At 34.6% G+C, this 20,767-nt stretch overlaps 1 protein-coding gene across 5 annotated transcripts in view; it reads right to left on the bottom strand.

The window, feature by feature from the left end:
- The window catches only part of nolo (ADAMTS-like no long nerve cord), a 1,299,980-nt gene that overhangs the window by 303,964 nt on the left and 975,249 nt on the right, over window positions 1–20,767 (bottom strand). For all 5 annotated transcript variants that reach the window (XM_081748697.1, XM_081748696.1, XM_081748695.1 and 2 more), the window contains exon 6: window positions 5,701–5,845. In XM_081748697.1, the coding sequence (XP_081604823.1) occupies window positions 5,701–5,845 (145 nt within the window). The remainder of the gene's footprint in view (window positions 1–5,700; window positions 5,846–20,767) is intronic.

Consider the following 20,767-nt stretch of genomic DNA (forward strand, 5'->3'; position numbering starts at 1 on the left):
AGCAAGATCATGATATCTTAATGTATCGTAAAATGGTTCTCAGGTATTCCACAAAAATTCAAACAAATCATAACTCAGAATCGAGCACAAGTGTCTCATCATCATCATATGTATTCTGCTATTATTGGCAGGTCACTTGCCCCACCTGAGAAGTTTCCATGCTCTATGGTCTTCCGCTAACCTCTTCGTCTTCACATACGATATTTCTGTTTTGACATTTTCCCATCAATTGTAGTCTCCTTCGCCCTTTCCCCCTCTTTCCTGCCACTATACTTTCTAGCACGTTCCTCATAATAGAGTTCCTTCTTAGTCAAAGTCCCAACCAGTCTCTCTTTTTCTTCTCAATAATATATAAAAGTGTTTTTTTTTTATCTCTCACCATTTCTAACATCTCATTCGTTTTTCGCTCTACTCAACTAATTCCATTCTTCTCCACATCCATATTTCGAAAGCTTGTAGTTCATTTTGCGTAATGTCCATGTTTGGTTGGCCCCATACAGTACAATACTCCACTCGCAGCATGTTATGAATTATTTTCTCAACTTTTTATTGAAGGTCCCACAAAATAGATTCCAAATCTCGCGTTCATTTTACTTTGCTGAGATCGTGTCAAGTTAACAGCCCTGGTTCGATACTTTTTTTTGAATGTTTCTGAACAAGTGACTTATATATATATATATATATATATATATATATATATATATATATATATATATATATATATATATATATATATATATAGGATGAGGTTGTTAGCCTCACACCAAAGCCTCAAGCTGGAGGATCGCCCCTTGTCGTCTGTACAAGACTGTTTATTCAATATATTTGCAGTTAACCTCTACATTTAGAGGCCTTCTCCTCGATCCGCAACCTGAGGATGCACTATGCTGTGATGATAGGAACGCACTTTACAAGGTAATTATCGATATTATAGATTTAAAATACCATAAAGATGAGTATGACTTTTTATAAGCGATCCGAAGGGTATAAAATAAACATGATTTGAAATTGGCATGCCTCACGGTGTGACTAGTTTTACTTTTTCATGTAAACTCATGTCCAAAATTATTGTCGCATATCTATAACTGTCTTCTTGTAAGAATATAATTTGATAATGATTTTGCAGGGTACTTTTAATACTGATAGTACTGTAAAATCGGAAAATGTATATTTGTGGTAAATTTCATAGGAAAAAATCAAAAATACGAAAATTATAGTGAGTAAATTAAAATGTTGCTAAATGGACAAAAACATTTTATTTTCGTTTTATTGTTCTTATTTACTGCTCACTTGACATGAAATTTGCCACATACATGTCTTTGCCGATTATACACATACGAACATTGTAAGAAATACCGGGCGAATTCGTTATCAAATTATATTCCTAGAATAACATATTTATAGATACGCGACAATAATTCTGGACATGACTGTACATCAACGAAGAAGCAAAAATACATATCACAGCCTTTTCTTGATACATTTTTTCATAAGTACCGGTACATATAATGTCTGCAAAACGGAGATGCACAAGTAAATGGCGAATGTTGGAAGCGACATGGTCAATGAAGTTTTATCAATTTGTTTGCTGGTATCATTCTTTCCAACAAAATAGTTGGCATTTTTATAATTAGTCAATTATCAAAATCCATTTCTTGGCTTGTATTTAAGCAAATATTGATATTATTTATTGACAATTTTAAATGAGTTTTAGTCACTACCTTCGGCAACATTTTCTTGAAGGTATACTGCAATATCTAAGCGATTTCTCCCTTTCAAAGCTAAAATTGTAAAGTACTGTACTATGCATCTCAATTTAAAATATCTTATTTTGAAACAAAAATACTCTGTCTTTTGAAATATTTACCTTTTAATAGAAAATAACGTTTCTGCTAAAACTTAATCTTTACATAATTTGCTAAAATTATCATACACTCAGCGTAGCCAGAAGTGATGAGTTCATACATTATACGCATGCATCTAACAGTGTTGTTTCTGTCATCCATTTTACATTAAACCCCAGTATTCCTACATACATTTCGAAAAGGTAAATCTTATCCCCTCGAAACGAAGCCATAGCTTGTATTGACACAATGGACAGAAAATTAGTTCTTAGGTTAGTGTGACATCTATATGTATATATATTACGACACTCGAGGGAGTAAAATGATTTGCACTAATCTCTTAAATGTAATTAAATGTTAACGTTCCTACTACACATTTATTGCATTCCGTGAAGGCATCTTGCGAGACTAGTATTGTATTCTGACCAATGGGAGATCATAAAGTGCGGAAGGCATCGTCGGTGGCACCTTCATTGCATTTGAGTGTGGCTACTAGACTATGAAGTAAATTTCGTCACGCACCCAGGTGACGTCAGAGGCTATAGGCAGATAGTCGTAACACTGAGTTTTACGACCGCAAACGTCCCAGAATGCAAAGCGCCACAGGTGATTTGCTGATACGAGCGGTCTCTCATAATTGACTGTATCACCTGCTGTTAGGAAGACAGTGAGCACGCCATACAGAAATTACTTAATGGCTTTAGTTATTAATCTATAACATGGACAATAAACTACAGTTTGCAATTGTCAGAAAAAGTTAGGAGAATTGTAACTTTCATGGATCAATAATAACCATATTTCCAGAAAATAACGTTACGAAAAAGGATTTTTATCAATTACGTATTTCCGTATTTTTGTTCTCCCTTTAGTTTTCTTTGCTGTTTAAGTTTCTAATTTTTCTTTCAAAGCTTTCTTTCTCGGTTGATCGAGACGCAATCTTGGTTTCCTAACACCTTTACGAGATTTCACGATGTCTGCAGATCGTATGATATGATGGCATAGCTTTAAACTTCAAGTTTCCACTTCATTTCTTTAAAAAAAATCTAAACTGTAGCGATTCTAATTGTCCTATAAATATATTATCTCAATTAATTTCAATTACAATCATCATAGAAGATTTTATTTTGGAAATAACAAAGTAGTTAAACAAAATGGTTATATTCAAGTCAATGTTCTTGAGTTTGAAGCATAATCGTGAAAAGTATTGGATAAACTAACTACTCGAGATCAGTGCCTATCAGAATCACTTTAGACTTTTCCAAAAAACAAATTTCTTGTTTCGAAGTAGACAATACTATTTAAAATGTTCATTTTTGTCAGGAACAGTAATTATTTCAATTTTATTTACGGTGAACGTAACCCTCCTAATTCTAAGGAATGGAATGTATGTAAATTGCGAACAAAGGTTCATCAGATTTACGATAAGCTCCAATTCTACAATAATATTAGCGATTAATGAAAAATATCTAAAGAAAATACTTATACTAATTGATAGAGTACATTGCGCTAAATAAAATTATATGTATCAGTGTAAAACGGAGAAAAATTAATTTCTTTGTAATTCTAAAAATTCATTCTCTGCGAGTACAGTGGCTCTTATTGATGAGAAACTGGTGTTGAAATATACCCTCATTAAGCTCTTTGTTATGATACTAGCGAGACGACAGTACATATTATGTTTAATGAGATATACACCACCATCTTACGTTACGCATATTCACCGTTAGAACACCTTGTCACCTTCATCTATATGCCTAACCAGATAAATATATCAATAACTAAATAAATTCTGTTATTCATTTTTCAAGGATACTACCAATAATCCCCGGAGAAGGCGTTACCTTCTACGGCCCGCCCTTCTTTGGATAGAAATAAAATTGCACACTTTATATATATATATATATATATATATATAGATAGATAGATAGATAGATAGATAGATATAGATATATATATATAGATAGATAGATAGATAGATAAGGCTAAAATTATCATTAACTCTTGCATATTAATTTCTGTTTAACTAAAATATTGTCCGAAGATAAGACAAAGGACAATCGATAGATCATATCGACCTAAGCAAAATAATATATTTGAGCTAAAATTCTCTTATCTAGGTTTGGAGAAAATGAAGGAAAAGAAATATTTGTGGTGCTAAAAATATGTCAATCATTGTCAATAATAAATGATTGTTTTTTTTTTTAATTTGCTGAAAAAATTCGTATTTATTTATGTAGTGTATATGTATAAAATACACCGTTAGCTACTAGATAGTATCTATTGTTTATCCTTTCCTGACTGTATCACAGGGAAGTATTCACTCCTTTACACACATATTACAATAATTGAATCATTGAGTTCGAAAACCGGAGTGACATATAGGGTTATTTCCATTTTTGGAAAGTAGAAAAAATGTCAGTCCTACGGTACGACAATGAGAACAGCCCTATATTCCACATGCATGTTGACTAATTTACTTTTGTTTTCACTCCTCTTAAATTAGCTTCTATGGAGATGACCGGTTTTCGAACTCAACGATTCAATTCTAATAATCATCCCGCGAATGATTTAATGAATCTTTTAACATTAAAAATTATGCATTAAACAACTATTTAAACAAAATCAATCTCTTCTACATCCAGATAAACATTTTAAAAGATTGAATTCACAATCTAAATAAACAATTGGTAACTGGATATCTAAAAGACAGAAACAGCATTGTTTGAACAATGGAATCAAACAGTTAAGTTCATACCCGAATACAAATTGAATAAATTATATATACATATATATATATATATATATATATATATATATATATATATAGAGAGAGAGAGAGAGAGAGAGAGAGAAATTATATTAATAATTCATTAATAAATAGGCGACTATTAAATACATGACTGTAATATGTCATACATTTTAATTGAAGAGAGTTGTGGTCCAGTTTAATTCCACTTAGCATTAGGAAGGGAACAATATTGAGTATTTTTGAAATCGGGAGAATTTCAGAAGAATATGTCTATACACCGTTCCTATCCTTTCTTAATTGTAAGTTTACGTGGGTTGTTGAACCGATCCTTACTTGCATCTTAATTAAATGCACTAAATAATCGGCATTTATTCCGAAGTTGGTCGGCCGCCCACTTTTTGGCTAAAAAGCGTAATAATTGTTTTCTTTCTGTACCAAAGTTTCATATTTAATTCACACAGTATTGTCGAGCGAGCGTTAGCGAGTGAAGGGGGTAAGAGAACCACAGGGCACGTTGTTTCCTGTCTTTATTACAGCTAAATGGGAACGGGGACCTGTGTTTAAAACCTTGCCGCCATGTTGATTATGCTACTTACCATTAGATTGAAAAGTATAACTTTCTCCAAGCTTCCTTACAGTTATTTGCTCATTACATTTTCTACAATTTATTTTTAGATTTTTACATGACACTTAATTTTAATGATTATCACCTTATTGCTTCACAAACTATAATAATGTTAACTCATATCAAGGGCTGCGTGTCTGCATATCTGCAGCCATGTTTATGAAACAAATGCTCATTATATTCCTACAATTCTACCTGCAGTAACCTTGCACCAAGTTGTTGTTTTCGCTTGCCAAATAGCTCCATGTTTAGAACCGCTTATATAAGAAAATAAACAGAAATTTCGCTCTCCTTATACATTATCAAACACACAAAGAAGCAAATTATTCATTTCTTTCCGGTAAATTTTCAAAATTTTGCAAGAAACGGAGGACCAACTTTGGAACTTACCCAAATAATCTGACATGGGTAAAAGAGAGACTCGGAAATTAAATTAATCAATAAATGGTGAAACATAAAAAAAAAAAAAAAAAAATGCTTACCTCCGCCACATGTCTTCGAACACAGCGATACGTCAGCTTCTGCCCAATGGTAAAGAGGCTGAGCACAAGTTGACCCATCACCTCCGCAAACTCCGCATTCATCTACTCGCTTCGTGGATCCAATTCTCAAATCACAACCAACCAACTATAATTAGGGGCAATAAAAATAATTAGTAAGGCAAGTGTTAATGATAAGACTAAACATTTAAATATGTGTAATACTAAAATAAATTATTTCCAAGCAATAAAATTCATTACAATCAAGAGTGGTAACCATAGTGACTGAAATTTTAAAATTTATATTTACCTGTATGTTAATAATTACAGGTATTGTTAGACATGAGAATTTGTAACGTATACAGTTGAAAGCAAGAGATGGGTTCCTTTCGCGGAATGTATAATTATTTATTCTAATTTGAGTCATAGACAAGAGAAAAATATAAATAATTTTTGTCATAGTTTGTCTTTTCTTTGTTACAGATTAAGAACATAACTATCAAAAACAGAGTTGGGAAATTGTAAACCAGAAAAGACCATTAACCATGAGCAATTTACACAACCTAACGACGCAAAATTTATCCGTAGATATGGACCTTCAGATATATAGTAAACCCTCGACCAGGACCTCATTCTTGGGGGGGAGGGCAGATGATGTTGCCAATTTTAAAAGCTAATGAGAAAACTGCTATATAATCGTCTATAGATAGTTTTTTTTTGTTTCATCTTAATTTTCGGGAGAGCTTGATTCCATGGACCCCCGTGACTTCATCCTACCCTCGACTCATGTAATACCTGACTTATCAATTCTCAGTTACGTAATAAATTTAGAAAATTACAACAACTAGCACGTATGAATATGTTTGTGGTTTTTGTGTATTTCAACATCTATTCCAGTATGCAGCGTAATATATACTGTATATTTTTCTGTATAAAAGAATATACATAAGACCTCTTTTGTATATAACCTGTATAGGGCAACCACTTAGCCTAGAAACTTTAAATTTGGACAGAACATAGGATTTGTGATGTAAGGTCCCACTAAAGAAGGATTTTTGGAAATTCGATTACGAAGGGGTTGGGGTAAAGGGTGACAGTTATTATTATAATTGCCATATTTAGGAATCTCTGATATTAGAAACATAAAATTTGGTATATGGCCTTTTCATTTAAGATAACTAGACACATGTTTCACTGTGTTCTTTAATATTTGCCCTTGAATGGAAAAAAGATGGTGTTACATTTCTTATAATTTAATTGGAAGGTCATATTTCGAAATATGTTAAGGTTAGAGACATGAAATCTGATCTTTAGATTTTTTATTTAAAGTAATTAAAGACATATTTAAGCGTGTTTTGATATTTTCCCTAGAAGGATAGAAAAGAGAAAGAGTGAGGGTTGCAAAAGTTAAAATAAGATGGACAATATCTCGAAATCCCTTAAGAGTACAGACACGAAATTTGGTACTTTGATTTTCTATTTAAAATAATTAAAGACGTATTTCAGCATCTTTTATATTTTCCCTACAAGAAAAGAAAAGAGGCTGAAAGAAAAAGAGTCGAGGTTGCAATTCTTAAGATGAACGTACTTCAAAATTCTTTAAGATTAGAGCCATGAAAATTGGTGTTTAGGGTTTTAATTTAAAATATTTAAAGGCGTGTTTCAGTGTTTCTAGGTAGAAAAAGGATGGGAATTGTAATTGTTAAAATAACTTTGCCATATCTCGAAATTCCTTAAAAATAGAGGAATATGATAGAGATATGAGAAGTGCAAAGCAGTAGGCAGATCAAATGTGGGGAACTGGGGGCAAAGTTCCCAGCTAGGAGAAGGATAGTTTTTCATGTTCTTATAGTTTATATCCGAGTAAAGAGTGCTGTTAGACCTTTCATTTATAATAATACTATGTAAATTATCTACATTTGTATATTCACACATATAATAGTTGAGTTGAGTTGATTTTAGTTTAGCGTCCCTTTCAGCAGCGAGGCTATATGAGACGTGGACCTACTGATTAACGTGGAATCCGAACCACATGAGCTCCCGCCGGGAATCGAACCCGGGTCTCCCACGCCAAAGGTGCGTACGCTAACCGCTTAGCCACGGAGGAGCTCTCACACATATAATAGTCATAAATATAGTACTTTCTTACAAAGTTAGCTTGAAGCAATTTACAATTTCGAGTTACGTAAAACTCTAGTTAAGGTTTACGGAGAGTATTACGTAAGTTGGTGGATTACTGTAATCTTTATTTTATTCTCAGGTTCACAAAGATAAGAGTTTCTCTAGAAGCATTACTTTCAACGAAATGCATTCACTTTTAAACAACTTTGGCGTGGGAGACCCGGGTTCAATTCCCGGCGGGAGCTCATGTGGTTCGGATTCCACGTTAATCAGTAGATCCACGTCTCATATAGCCTCGCTGCTGAACGGGACGCTAAACTAAAAATCACCTCACTTTTAAACAAACAGACGCAAAATGTATTAAGATTAATACAATATGGATAATTGTCCTCAAATTTTTGTTAAATTATTTCACGTAGATATAAACAAACTTAACACCCAAAATATCAGAGATGCCTACCGATCGAAATATCAGCTTATTAGGCATAAATAGGTGATACATACTTCAATTCAACTGTTCACGGTCGTTTCAGCACTCCGTATTAGTTTAGTATGCCAGGTGGATCCGCTTTTGATGCAGGTGATTCTGGGTTAGTTTTCCGGTAGGAGGGTACTGAACCCATTGCAGTGGTTTGGATTCCAGTTTCAATCATAGTACAACGTCTCATATAGCCTCGGCGTTAAAAAGGGACGACAGTAGGGATTTGAACTGGCGTCCTCTAAGGTGATTGTCCAAAGAATGGAACAGGTGATAATCAGACTGTGCAATGTCCTGGGAGTATGGCGGATGCAATAGTATTTCCCATCCAAGGAGTAGAGTAGTGTCCCGGGTCATCCTAGCCACGTGGGGATTAACGTTGTATTGTAACAGGAGAAAACCTTTGCGATTCGGAAGTGCTGGCTACAGAGTTTTGAGTTTTTCTTAAACACGGCTCAACTACTGACAGTACACAGTTGCATTGATGCTCTGAACAGCTGGTAGCAGTTCTTGATGCACGATGAAGCGAGCAGTTCACCAAACACACAGGAGGATCTTTTTCTGGTACAATGCTGGTTTTGGCTGTTTTGGAACTGGTTCATGGGATTCTCTAATTTTGAATAGAATAGATTAACGGAAAGATATCATAGTACGTCACCACACCAACATTCCTAATATTAAGGCAACAAAATATTGAGAACATTAGAAGAGGTAATATTTTACTGGAAGAAGTATTCGGGTAGAATAGGAAGATACTAAATTTTGATAATTTAATGGCCGATATCTTATGTTATATCAAATACATGTTCTGGATGTCTAAGAAACTCGATTGAAAGATAAACTTTTACTGATGAAGAGGAGGGCAATAAAATTGTTAATAATTATCAAAGAAAACAAAAGTACAGGAATACCTTGTATCAGGTACGTACCCAGTAATTAATTGCGGGAGGGAACGAAGGCTTTTTTAAGGGGGTCGAAATTCAAAATGAGAACAAATTACATTAAAATTTGTAAAAATATCCCTAAAATTATTCAGTTTTCAGAGGCATCCGGAATCCCTCTAATTTAAGAGATATATTCTTCGATAATTTTATTTTACAAATATATTGCAGTTTGATCAAAAAAGGCAAGTATTTTCTTTATGGCTTTCGAATCATCCCCTCTGCATGACCTAACATCACTTATTAACAAAAGACGGATTACCTTCGCTCCTCCGTTTTTTTTTTTTTTTTAAGTTCCATGATAATTCTTGTAAAATTCATTTGAATTAGTTAGAATATTACGAAAATTTTCTCTGAGACTTTCCCATAGTCCTCACTGCCTTGTATTAAAAGCAGTCGAGAGCAATCTTTGAACTTTCCTCTGTAATGGAGAATGAACTTACATCCGATTAAGAAATGTTCCACGATAAACATCGTAAAAATTATAGACCTTGATGCAATATGCGCATATTTTTCAGGCTTCAACTCCACTTCTTGAATTTAAAATTGACATTTGAGAGAGTGAATTTCTCTCTCTCCGATGTAAAAAAAAAATAAATGTGTTCCATAATTATCTACGTAACAGTTATTTCATTTTGACCCAATATATTTGTTTAGTTTCCCACACAATTCCTAATGCTTAGAGTTAAAGTCTGTCAAAAATGAGGGAGTCACCTTAAACCCTCACCAGGATTGTAACGGGGTATGTAATATTTTTTTTATAATCCAATGTGTTCTTACTTTAAATGTATAAAATAACGAGCGTATACGAGGGTTATACGTTATATTCTTGAAAACTATGTAGTATATATCAACCAATAATTCTTGCATTACATCACTGCCCCTCCTCCAACACAGATACGCACACACATACATACACGTACAAACACGCACTTTAAATTATATATATATATTTGTGTGTGTGTGTGTGTTCCACAATAGCTTTCGTAAAATAAAGTCATGCGATTTTGGTGGAATGTGGCGTAATATTTTTCTGAAGATCCCCACTCATCTTTACTGATGTAGCTAACAAGGGAACCTTCCGAAAATGATAGTTGCAGTGAAAGATGTGGCCTATGCCAATTGAAAGAGCTGTAACAGAGATGTTCATTCCCAAAAAATTAGCTGCCCATAGCAATAGGTTCAAGAAATATAAGGGGTGGAAGTTCGGGAACAGCAAGGTTGGACAAGGGGGAAAAAGTGCAAATTCCGCAAGAAAACGGGCACAATACAAAATACAATGCTGACAAGTGATGTATAGAAAGAGACTTGCCACAATAGGGAACAAATGAAGGCAACCAGTGGGGTTAACAGTGTTGCCAACTGCAATGAATAGTACATGTTTTGCAAAGAGCACTATATGAAGTGAGTGCAATATTGAATATCAACCTGTCATGTAGAACATAAGATATGACGTGTATAATCAGTGGTACAATCTAACAAAAGAGAATAAAAAAACAGAAGTACGAAAAATACGGGAATGACAGAGTTGGCCATAATGCGCCACATTTGATCACGGGCTGTGCATATTAGAATGAACAAAACATGAAGCACTTACTATGCAGGAAACCGACGTACCTAAAGTCCAAAAGAAAAACGAGTTTCAAAGTTGGCAACACTGGCCATGGAAATCCAGACAATTCTGATATAGTTAGGCCACTCGCTTCACAAAAAGAAAATTCCGGCAACAGGCATTAGTCTTCGCATCATTTGTACATGCTCGTCCACATTGTACGTGCAAATGTTCGATGAGACAATGGTCCAAACAGAAGACACATTTGCAGTGAGCACAGCGGAATACAGCCAATCCGTCACATATGGTACAATGATCGCCTGCGAATGTCTCGAAACAGTACTCTAGAGGTGTCGGAACCTTTGTTGGTCTTTCTATCACATATCCACACCTGCAGAAAGCAAACATAATCAAAGGCTTGTTCTGCTGTGTGTTGCTGTCTGCAGTACTATCACCGCCTATATGATATATCCAGAGTACCCCACCTAACTCTGCGACTGAAATAGTTTCAAAGCGAAAAAAAAATGTGACACATACAGTTGTGCAGGAATGTACCCATGTCAGCGGACGACAAACTTCTGTGAGACGCAAGTGCCCCCAAGTCCCCCATCACAGGGTCCCAAGGGCCAAATTCAAAATTTCAAATAACACCATCGGTCGAGTTATGTTTCTTTCGATAAATTTTAGAATATGCAACAACGCACATCAGAAATATTTACTATATGGGATTTCAAAATGGCTGCCAAAATATCTGCTCGGTGACAAAAACAACGTGAACTTTTGGCGGTCATTTTGAAACCGGTGCTTCATATAGCAAATATTTCTTATAGGCGGTGTTGTATCTATCCAAAGAAATATCATCCGCCCCCTGTTCCCATTTGCGGTTGACTCCTCGAGCCTTACGATGGGGGCCGTGGGGGACTTGCTTCTTACAAAGTTTTCTTGGCCCTCGACATGAGTACATTCCTGTGCAATTGGATTTGCAACATCTCTTCTCGTTTGATGTATTGAGCAATTTGAGATCACAATGTTCGATGCCATGTTAAGAAACAACATATATTTGTGGCGGCCATTTTGAAAAACATGCTTCATATAGCAAATGTTTCCTATAGATGTTGTTGCACATTCCATGGTCTATCGAGAGAGGTACCACTCGGTCCCTGTTGCCATTTAAAAATTTGAAGTTGGCTCCTGGGGCCCTATGATGGGGATCCTGGGGGCACTTGCTTCTCACAGACTTTTATCACCCCCTGACATTGGTACATTCCTGCACAACTGGATCTGTCACATTTTTGTTCGTTTCGCAAATCTTTCAGGTCACAAAGTTTGGTGGGACACCCTGTATATTCCTACATACGACCCAACCATGACATAATGTTCTCTACTTCTATTATCGGTTGTTGGCCCAACCCAACCATTTCATGTTCCCCGAATTGACATTGCCTCAATCGCTCTAGCATTGATGCATTCCGAGTGATGCCTGTTGCCGGAATTTTCTTTTCGTGAAGCAAATGGCCTAATTATATTAGACTAGTCTGGATTTCCATGGCCAGTGTTGCCAACTTTGAAACTCGTTTTTCTTTTGGACTTTAGGTACGTCGGTTTCCCGCATAGTAGGTGTTTCTTGTTTTGTTCATCCTAATATGCACAGCTCGTGATCAGATGTGGCGCATTATAGCCAACTCCGTCATTTCCGAATTTTTCGTACTTCTGTTTTTTCTATTCTCTTTTGTTAGATTGTACCACTGATTATACACGTCATATCTTATATTCTACATGACAGGTTGATATTCAATATTGCACTCACTTCATATAGTGCTCTTTGCAAAACATGTACTATTCATTGCAGTTGGCAACACTGTTAACCCCACTGGTTGCCTTCATTTGTTCCCTATTGTGGCAAGCCTCTTTTTATACATCACTTGTCAGCATTGCATTTTGTCGTGTCCCCCCTTTTTTTTGCGGTATTTGCACTTTTCCCCTTTGTCCAACTTTGCTGTTTCCCTAACTTCCATCCCTTATATTTCTTGAACCTATTGCTATGGGCAGCTAATTTTTTGGGAATGAACATCTCTGTTACAGCTCTTTCAATTGGCATAGGCCACATCTTTCACTGCAACTATCATTTTCGGAAGGTTCCCTTGTAAGATGGGTCAACAGTAAGAGAGTAAATAAAATATTTGGATGAGAATTCTAAATAAAATATTTCCGTAAGAATTTTTTTTAAAAATATACCGTAAACTGGGGCGACTTCGGACATTATGACGCCTATGAGTTTTAATGTTCTCTCTCATTGCTGTCGTGCTTCAAATAAACCACAATGCATTACAATCAAGTCTGTATTGTTGGTTTTACCGACTTCAGTTATTATAAGTTCTATTGTTGGCACCAACCCTTGAAAAATAGTCTTTGTTCTTGCCGATAATATTTTCTATTTTTACCGCGTGGCTGAAAAACCTCTTTGTTGGGAAGCCTTCGCCGAATGTCAACTTAAGTCGAATATCCGTTCGCACGCACCTGGTGTTCGGTATTGAATTTAGCCAGTCAGTTCAAATGTAATCATTAGAGAGGTTCAGCTGAGAACGTTAATTTGAATTGTAAGCCAAGTGTGAGGTGACTTCGGACATGGTACGAGTGTATAAGAAAATTGTAGGGGGTCGGCCCTATCGACATTACAGCAGTGAAAATTTACAAAAGGCCATAAGTGCGGTCCTTTCGAGGAAAGTATCAATAAGGCAAGCTGCGAGACAGTATCAGGTACCAAGGAGTACCCTTTCTGACAAACTAAGAAACAAGCATCCAGGTCACCATGGAGGTCAGAAGTGTTTGACATTCAAAGAAGAAGAACAGCTTGTACAGGGACTCATGAAATGCGCTGAATGGGGTTTCCCGTGTCGAATATCAGACGTTCAGCTCATAGTTCAGGGCTACTTGAACAGAGTAGGCAGAGTAGAAAAGCGATTTAGGAATAATTGCCCAGGTTCCGAATGGTGCAAGTTATTTCTTCAGCGCCACCCTGAACTTTCACACAGATTTGGAGAAAATGTAAAACGATTTCGCGCTGCTGTTAATTGTGAGATGCTAAAACAACTATTTCGACAATTTGGAAGAAGTTCTGAATGGCGTATCACCATCAAATATAATAAATTACGATGAGACAAATTTCACAGATGACCCTGGCAAATCCAAGGTGATTGTAAAAAGAGGATGTAAACACCCAGAACTCATAAGGGACACGTCAAAAGCCAGTGACTCAGAAGATACCCCATGCATTGTTTGCAGTGAGTTGTGGTCGCGAAGTAAGCCTGGAGAAGAGTGGGTCAGGTGTCAAGTTTGCAAAGGATGGGCACACGAACAGTGTGCAGAGTTTCCCAGAAAGCAATATAAGTGTGTTATATGTAAGTAAAAAATGTGTATCTTCTTTTGTCAATCTCAAATTTCTTATGTCTCATTTCCTTGTTTTTTTAACACTACCCGTATTGGTTTCATCATCATTGTAAATTGAAATAAAGCATAATCCTGAAATGAAAACAATAAATGTAGAATAAATAAAAATAAACCTAAAAACAATTATTAAAAAGTCAATTATGACATGGTTAATCACCCCGTATAATACACTTAACAAATTATGTCCGAATACACCCCTGTTGATGCACATAAATCGGAAATACATTAAAAATAAATAGTGTCCGAAGCAGCCTCAGAATGTGAGGTGACTCCGGACATCGTTTATGTTTTTTTTACTATTGTTGTAACCATATCTACTTTCTTTGCTGGCCATCAAATGATAAGTAAAGCTTTGACTAATATATATTATTTTTTCCATTATGGTATTATAATTATTACAAACATAAACTAAAAAAAACTTTAAAAAATGTCCGAAGTCACCCCAATTTACGGTACTTCGATTTTGGTAGAAATATAATGCGTGTTTTGTTTGAAGTTAGAGACATACTCGTATAATTTGTATTTGACATTAGTGAAACGGAAAAGGAAGGATCGCTCGCTTTAACAATGTACCATTAGATGGATGTTTAATAAAATTTTCTGTATTATTTAGTTTCTATATTTCTTTTTTATTGATTTCTAAACTTGTTTATTATACTAAATTTGTGTGATGAACAACTTTGGTTAAACCCCATTGTAAATAGACCTCGGCCAACGCGGTTTTGCATATCGTAGACGTTTCTTGGAACAATGAACAAGGTTATACAAAATATTATTGTACTTTAATCTACGATTTTCAACGTGAGAATTCGGAAGTCCATTCAATGTCAACTTGTATACTACTTGTATTCGATATTATTCTCTATTCTTCTGAAGTCAATCACCTCACTTTAGCAACCTACATCAAATTCGTTTCTTCGTAACTTGGGTTTACATCATGAAATACATTTAAGAAAAGAGACAGAGAAAAAAGAACTGAATAAATTGAATCTCAGGTTGGAAAGCAGCCAATATCTTTCCCTTTCCCTGACTCCATTCGATAACAACGAATCCTTCTTTTCTCTGATGAACACAAAATGAGGAAATTAATCAAATGACGTTGTTGTAGGTTTCCCTTTAAAATTTTTGAGAAAGCAGGAAGATAGCGTAAAAATATTTCAGAAAAAAAAACTTTCTAATTTTATCCTGGTAGGAGTTCAGAAATGTTACCAAACTAATTTATATATGAAGTTGATTATATTTAGTTAAAGAAATGAAGAAATAAACTTCCAGGACATGCCGTGCACTTCGATAGAAATCAATTTGTAAAGATGGAGAAAGTATAATTAAAAACCAAAGAAAACCTTGTAACTAAGTTACTAACGGTAAGGTACCAACATTTGTTATTACACACGACACAAACTTTGGCATGAAGAACTATACGAGGAACGTTCAAAGATTTGTTGAATCGCAAGTAAGAAGCGGGCCAAATCGAATGATTGTTTTTTCCCTTTCTTCTACAAGTCTTGCAAAGTATATTGTTGTCCTTGATTGGTTATGTCAATTTCAATTTCAACAAGGAGAAAAATGAAGTCTAAGTCGTGATTAGATAATTAGAATTGCCATATAGTTTAATATACTGTAGGATACTGTCAAGGATTTGTATGAGACTTTATATTTGAGAAATATAGTTGAAAGGAGGATTACCTAATTTAACCACGGTATAATTTCTTGTAAAGGTAATCCTCATCGTCAGTAGTCACAGAGAAGCCACTGCATAGTAAGAAACCATTAATAATGATCTCAATTTCTACGTATTTCTTTTGGTAGCACGTAACCAATTACAATAACAAAGCCTCTGCCTGTTAGATAGATCTTAATATAGTGACAGAACTTTATATAATCTGAAAGGGGGCACCAAATGAAAGGGTAAGCAATCAATTAAATTCCTTACAAATTATTTTGCTTTCTAGTAAATATGAATGCATTTTATGACCACAATTTAAAGAACAATTGACCAATTACATAACTTTCATGATATATAACATTTTCAATCAGAAATAATCTTGGCTTTTCATAACGTAAAGTAAAGTTTAAGAGAAAATTAAATGGAACATTGCATATGTAGTTTCTAGGTTACATAAAACACGAAATTTGCTTTTGCCGATGTGTCTAAACTGGGAAGAAAAATATACATGCATAGTCTAAATGTTGATTTCCCAATAATTTCCGAACAAACTGATGATTTGAGGTTCAGTTTACATCAGGGTTTTCAGTAGCCAGGGGCGCGGTTGGTCAGTGGTAGAGCGTTCACCTCCGGTGCTTGGGGTCTCTGGTTCGATCCTAGCTGGGGCCGTGTGGACTTTGTAGTGCACAAACACCGTGCTCGTGGGTTTTCTCGGGGTTCTCCCGTTTTCTCCCACTTTCTTCATTCCACCATTTCATTCATTTCTCATCGTCTCCTTTAGCCTAACCGGCCTAAGCGTAGGACGTAAAACTTAAAAAGAAAGAAATATCAGTTTATAGACAGATATTGTAAACGAAGTTACGACATCTCTAAGTTAAAGAAAGTCAAATTAAACTTATTGATTGATTTTTAAATTATTAACAAAAGAACATGAGGCATTTATAATTTCATCGCTATATCTGTATATTAACAGTCTGTTATGACAATCGCTTTAGTTATCGACTATGTTACTGGTATTGTATCACATTCATATATGCCATTTACATGTATTTAACGTGTTTGTTTCCCAAAAATCCAGAAAAATATGCTATTTCCGTCTTAAATTGGCTTAGACCACGGTTTCTCAACCTGCGGGTCGCGAACTCTAGAGAGTTCGCGAAAGGATTTCATGAGGGTCAGGAAGATAAGCGGAAAAAATAAATATACTTAAAATATAATACCGGAAAATATGTTTAAATATTATTTTGAATTTTGTTCTGATAGACATTTTTATTTTTATATATGCTGTTAAGAACAACAAAAAATAGATCTACTAAAGATTTTCGACAGGTGCAGAATTGTTAAAAAATCAATTTAAATGAAAGAGGTACGATATGAAACTAATGAGAACTGCATATTGAAATACCAGAAAAATACAAATGCAACTAAACCTGCATATTGAAGTGCAATAAAAATTGAAAGCTAATGAGATACCTGAGCATGGTGTGATTTCACTAGTGCGGCAACGTTCGATTCAATCGTCGTGACGCACATTAGCAAGTCATTTAATACTCAATAACATTTCAGCAACTGTATAAGTTTTTTTAAGCAAAATTAGAAATCACTTAATTTTTTTTATTATATGACCCAAAATTAAAGGGGTTATGAAGTTTCAAAATTTTCAAACGGCTTCCATTTTGAAACAGTGTGACGGGATCGGATTCGATATTTGTAATATGAATGAACTAACCAAATTCGGTTTTAATCCATTCACTTTTAGAGAAGTTACTCTTTCCACTATATGCAAGAAATGGATTCTGCTATTATAAAAATAGATGGATATCGTGAGATCTCCGCAATAGGTATATTAAAAATTCCACACAAGCTTATTGCAAATGAGAAATTATAAGAGGCTCGCTGGCAAGAGAATATGATAAAATGGGGGTTGTGATAGGAATTAGGTTGAGAACCACTGGTTTAGACAATAATTCCTATAAATAAGTGTATGTTTAGAAGCCATACCAGGCACGGAAATTAAACTAGCCAAACTTTAGGTTCTCTGGTACTAGTTCAAATGAGATCAGGTAATGATTATATTTATGTATTCGTATTGAGAAAATGAAATTAAATTGAAGACCAAATAAATACTTACTCTCTTTTCCGCAATTCTCTGCTCCAGCATGCTTATTTTAGTACTTAGTGTTGAAAGAGAGATTTTAGAGAAATGTTGAAAATATTATTTTCCACAACCCTATTTTGCGATACGGAAAACTATAGAACCTCGGAAAGCATATATTTACAAACATAGCAAAGTTTATTCAAGCAAGAAGAAGATGTAAATATTTTTTTTAAAAAAAAAAGCTTGAAATAATTGGACTCTCAAATTGGGCATTAAAAAGATAAAAAACTGACAGTGGCAGTAATAGTGATACAACGTAATAATAAAAATGTTACATAGTATACACCAGTAACTCGAATTCCCAAGAGAATGAAAACTCTAGAAACATTGATTTTCAAATCGATAAGGCTACTGCAAATTGAGTTAGTGCAGAAACATATATATACTCTTTGTATGCTGAAATTTGCTTCGAAGTAAGTTAATTATTCTTCTGATGTCACACCTAGTGTTAGATTCTGATCTACAAACTAATCTTGTTTCTTGTTTCACGGTTAGAATAAGGTTAGTACTGTAGTAGCCTTCTCTTAATATCAGTTGCTTAAAGATAACTTTTTGAGATTTTACATTAGATTGTGTCATATTGTGCATGTAATTACTCGAGTTTATCGGTACGCTAATTTTATCATAATATCTTATTTTAATGTGTTTGCTGTAAATTAATATAAAGGAATAGTCACGAAGACCCAGGTCCTGTTTTTGGTAGGAATACATTTAGTTTGCATTCAATGTTAAGCTAAATTCCCATGCCTTCTACAATCTTAGTGCTAAGAAAGGCCATTAAATTGCAACGTGGGTGGAAAATGTTGCAAAAGTGATAGCAGAGTTCTGAGAGATGCGTTAACAACTAAAATTATTAACAAGATTAGCATATATTAATACGTAAAACTGAACTTTCATCAGAAAAAGGAAAAATCATTCTCATATGAATACATTTTCAGGAGGACCATAATGACGCAGTAGTAGAGCGCTTAACTCCAGTGTGGGGATCTTAACACGCACCATGTGGGATTTGTGGTTGACAAACACAGTGTGCTAAGTTTTCCCAGGGTTCTCCAGTTTCCTCTCACATTCTCCATTCCATTATTTTGATCATTATCATTATCACTGTCTCCCTTAGCCCAGAGCATAATCATGAAACGTTAACCAAAGAAAAAAAAACCTTTCAGAATGTATATTTTTTTTATCGGGGCAAAAATGTGTGGCATTATTGAAATATGCGCTAAAATGGAATACATTGTTTTATTTCTTGCCCATCGTACAAATATTGACATCGAAAGTAGATTTCTATGTAAAGTTCAGCGTATGCATAACAAAAATATGGTTGATGAAATACGAGAAGCAGACTAATGAAAATTGAATGCAAAATTTATATGATTTTTTGGAAAAATGAATGTTTCTCAATTCACTTACCACATGTAGAGATATCAAGATTTCCAGATCATGCTTACTTAAATTTGCATTTTTTCCCTCTCTTTTTAACTTCATTTTTCGATTTTCTCCGCTATTATTCTTTTTCGTATCTTGAGACAGTTTAATAAAGTTTGTATTGTTTATTAGGTTTATCATTAGTAGTATTATCTAATTATTTTTCTTATCCCAACGATTACACTACTGTTATAATACTTTCCAACAATTACGGATGTTTTGTGCTAATTGAAATGTTTGAATGTTTAGATGATGCATCGCATCAATGTACAAAAGCATTATTTGAAATGTTATTTTTTTATTACTACTAGATCTATTTGTTAAAACTAAATTCTCATTATTAAGATCAATTTTATTACAATTAATCTGTTTACCGCTATCAATGAATAGCGGACTGCAGCAAACTGAATTCTATGCGTTGCCTGCAGCTAAGTACAATTATAACTGAAATGAAAGTACATGTAGCTCATCTTTTAAACAATAACTGCTTCTGGAATGGCAGAATTGACACAATAGTAATACGACTAGGATCTAGGGCTACAGGTGTGAATAGTAAATAGATCTTAATAATAAAAATTTAAAGAGATTTGAAGAGTTCTAATTAAAATTGCAGGTGCGCTAAAAAGTATCCTTATGTACAGCTTTGTATGTATTTAATAAGCCGACTAATACAAAAGATGCATAATTACTAAAAGGCATAAAATTAAAGAAATCATTGAATTAAGAATAAAATAGTATCAAATAGTAAAATAGCAACTAAGTAAATAACAACTAAAAATAATACTAAATGTAACGATGCTTGCTCGTTAACTCCTTCTAGATCACTCCACTGATTTTAATGATTTTTGGTACATGGGTGGACCCTGGACTAGCTTAGGCTTTTTAGCTTATTTCCAACAAAGGGATGAAGGAGACATGTAAAAACATGTTTGGCGTCTAACCCTTTCTAGACCGCTGCACCGGTTTTGGTGATTTTCTGGTACATAAGTCGACTCTGGCATAATTTAGGTTTTTAAAGCATATTTTTGGTAAGGGAGAGAACGACTGAGTATGTAACATATAAAAAAATCCTGAACAACCGATATTAGTATCCAATCCAGAGGTCTTTGGGTTACTGAGATGGTACTCCAGATGCCGTTTAAGTCCAAATTCACCCATCTTCATCTTGAGAGCAAGGGGCATAACGGTGGGAAGGGGCTGGCACTTAAAATTACCAAAAATAATCGATATTAGTTCCCAATCCATAGTTTTTGGAGTGACTGAGATAAATGGTGACCATCCC

Source organism: Thermobia domestica, chromosome 2 (genome assembly GCF_964235325.1).
Source record: "Thermobia domestica chromosome 2, izTheDome1.hap1.1, whole genome shotgun sequence".
NCBI classification, from domain to species: Eukaryota; Metazoa; Arthropoda; class Insecta; order Zygentoma; family Lepismatidae; genus Thermobia; species Thermobia domestica.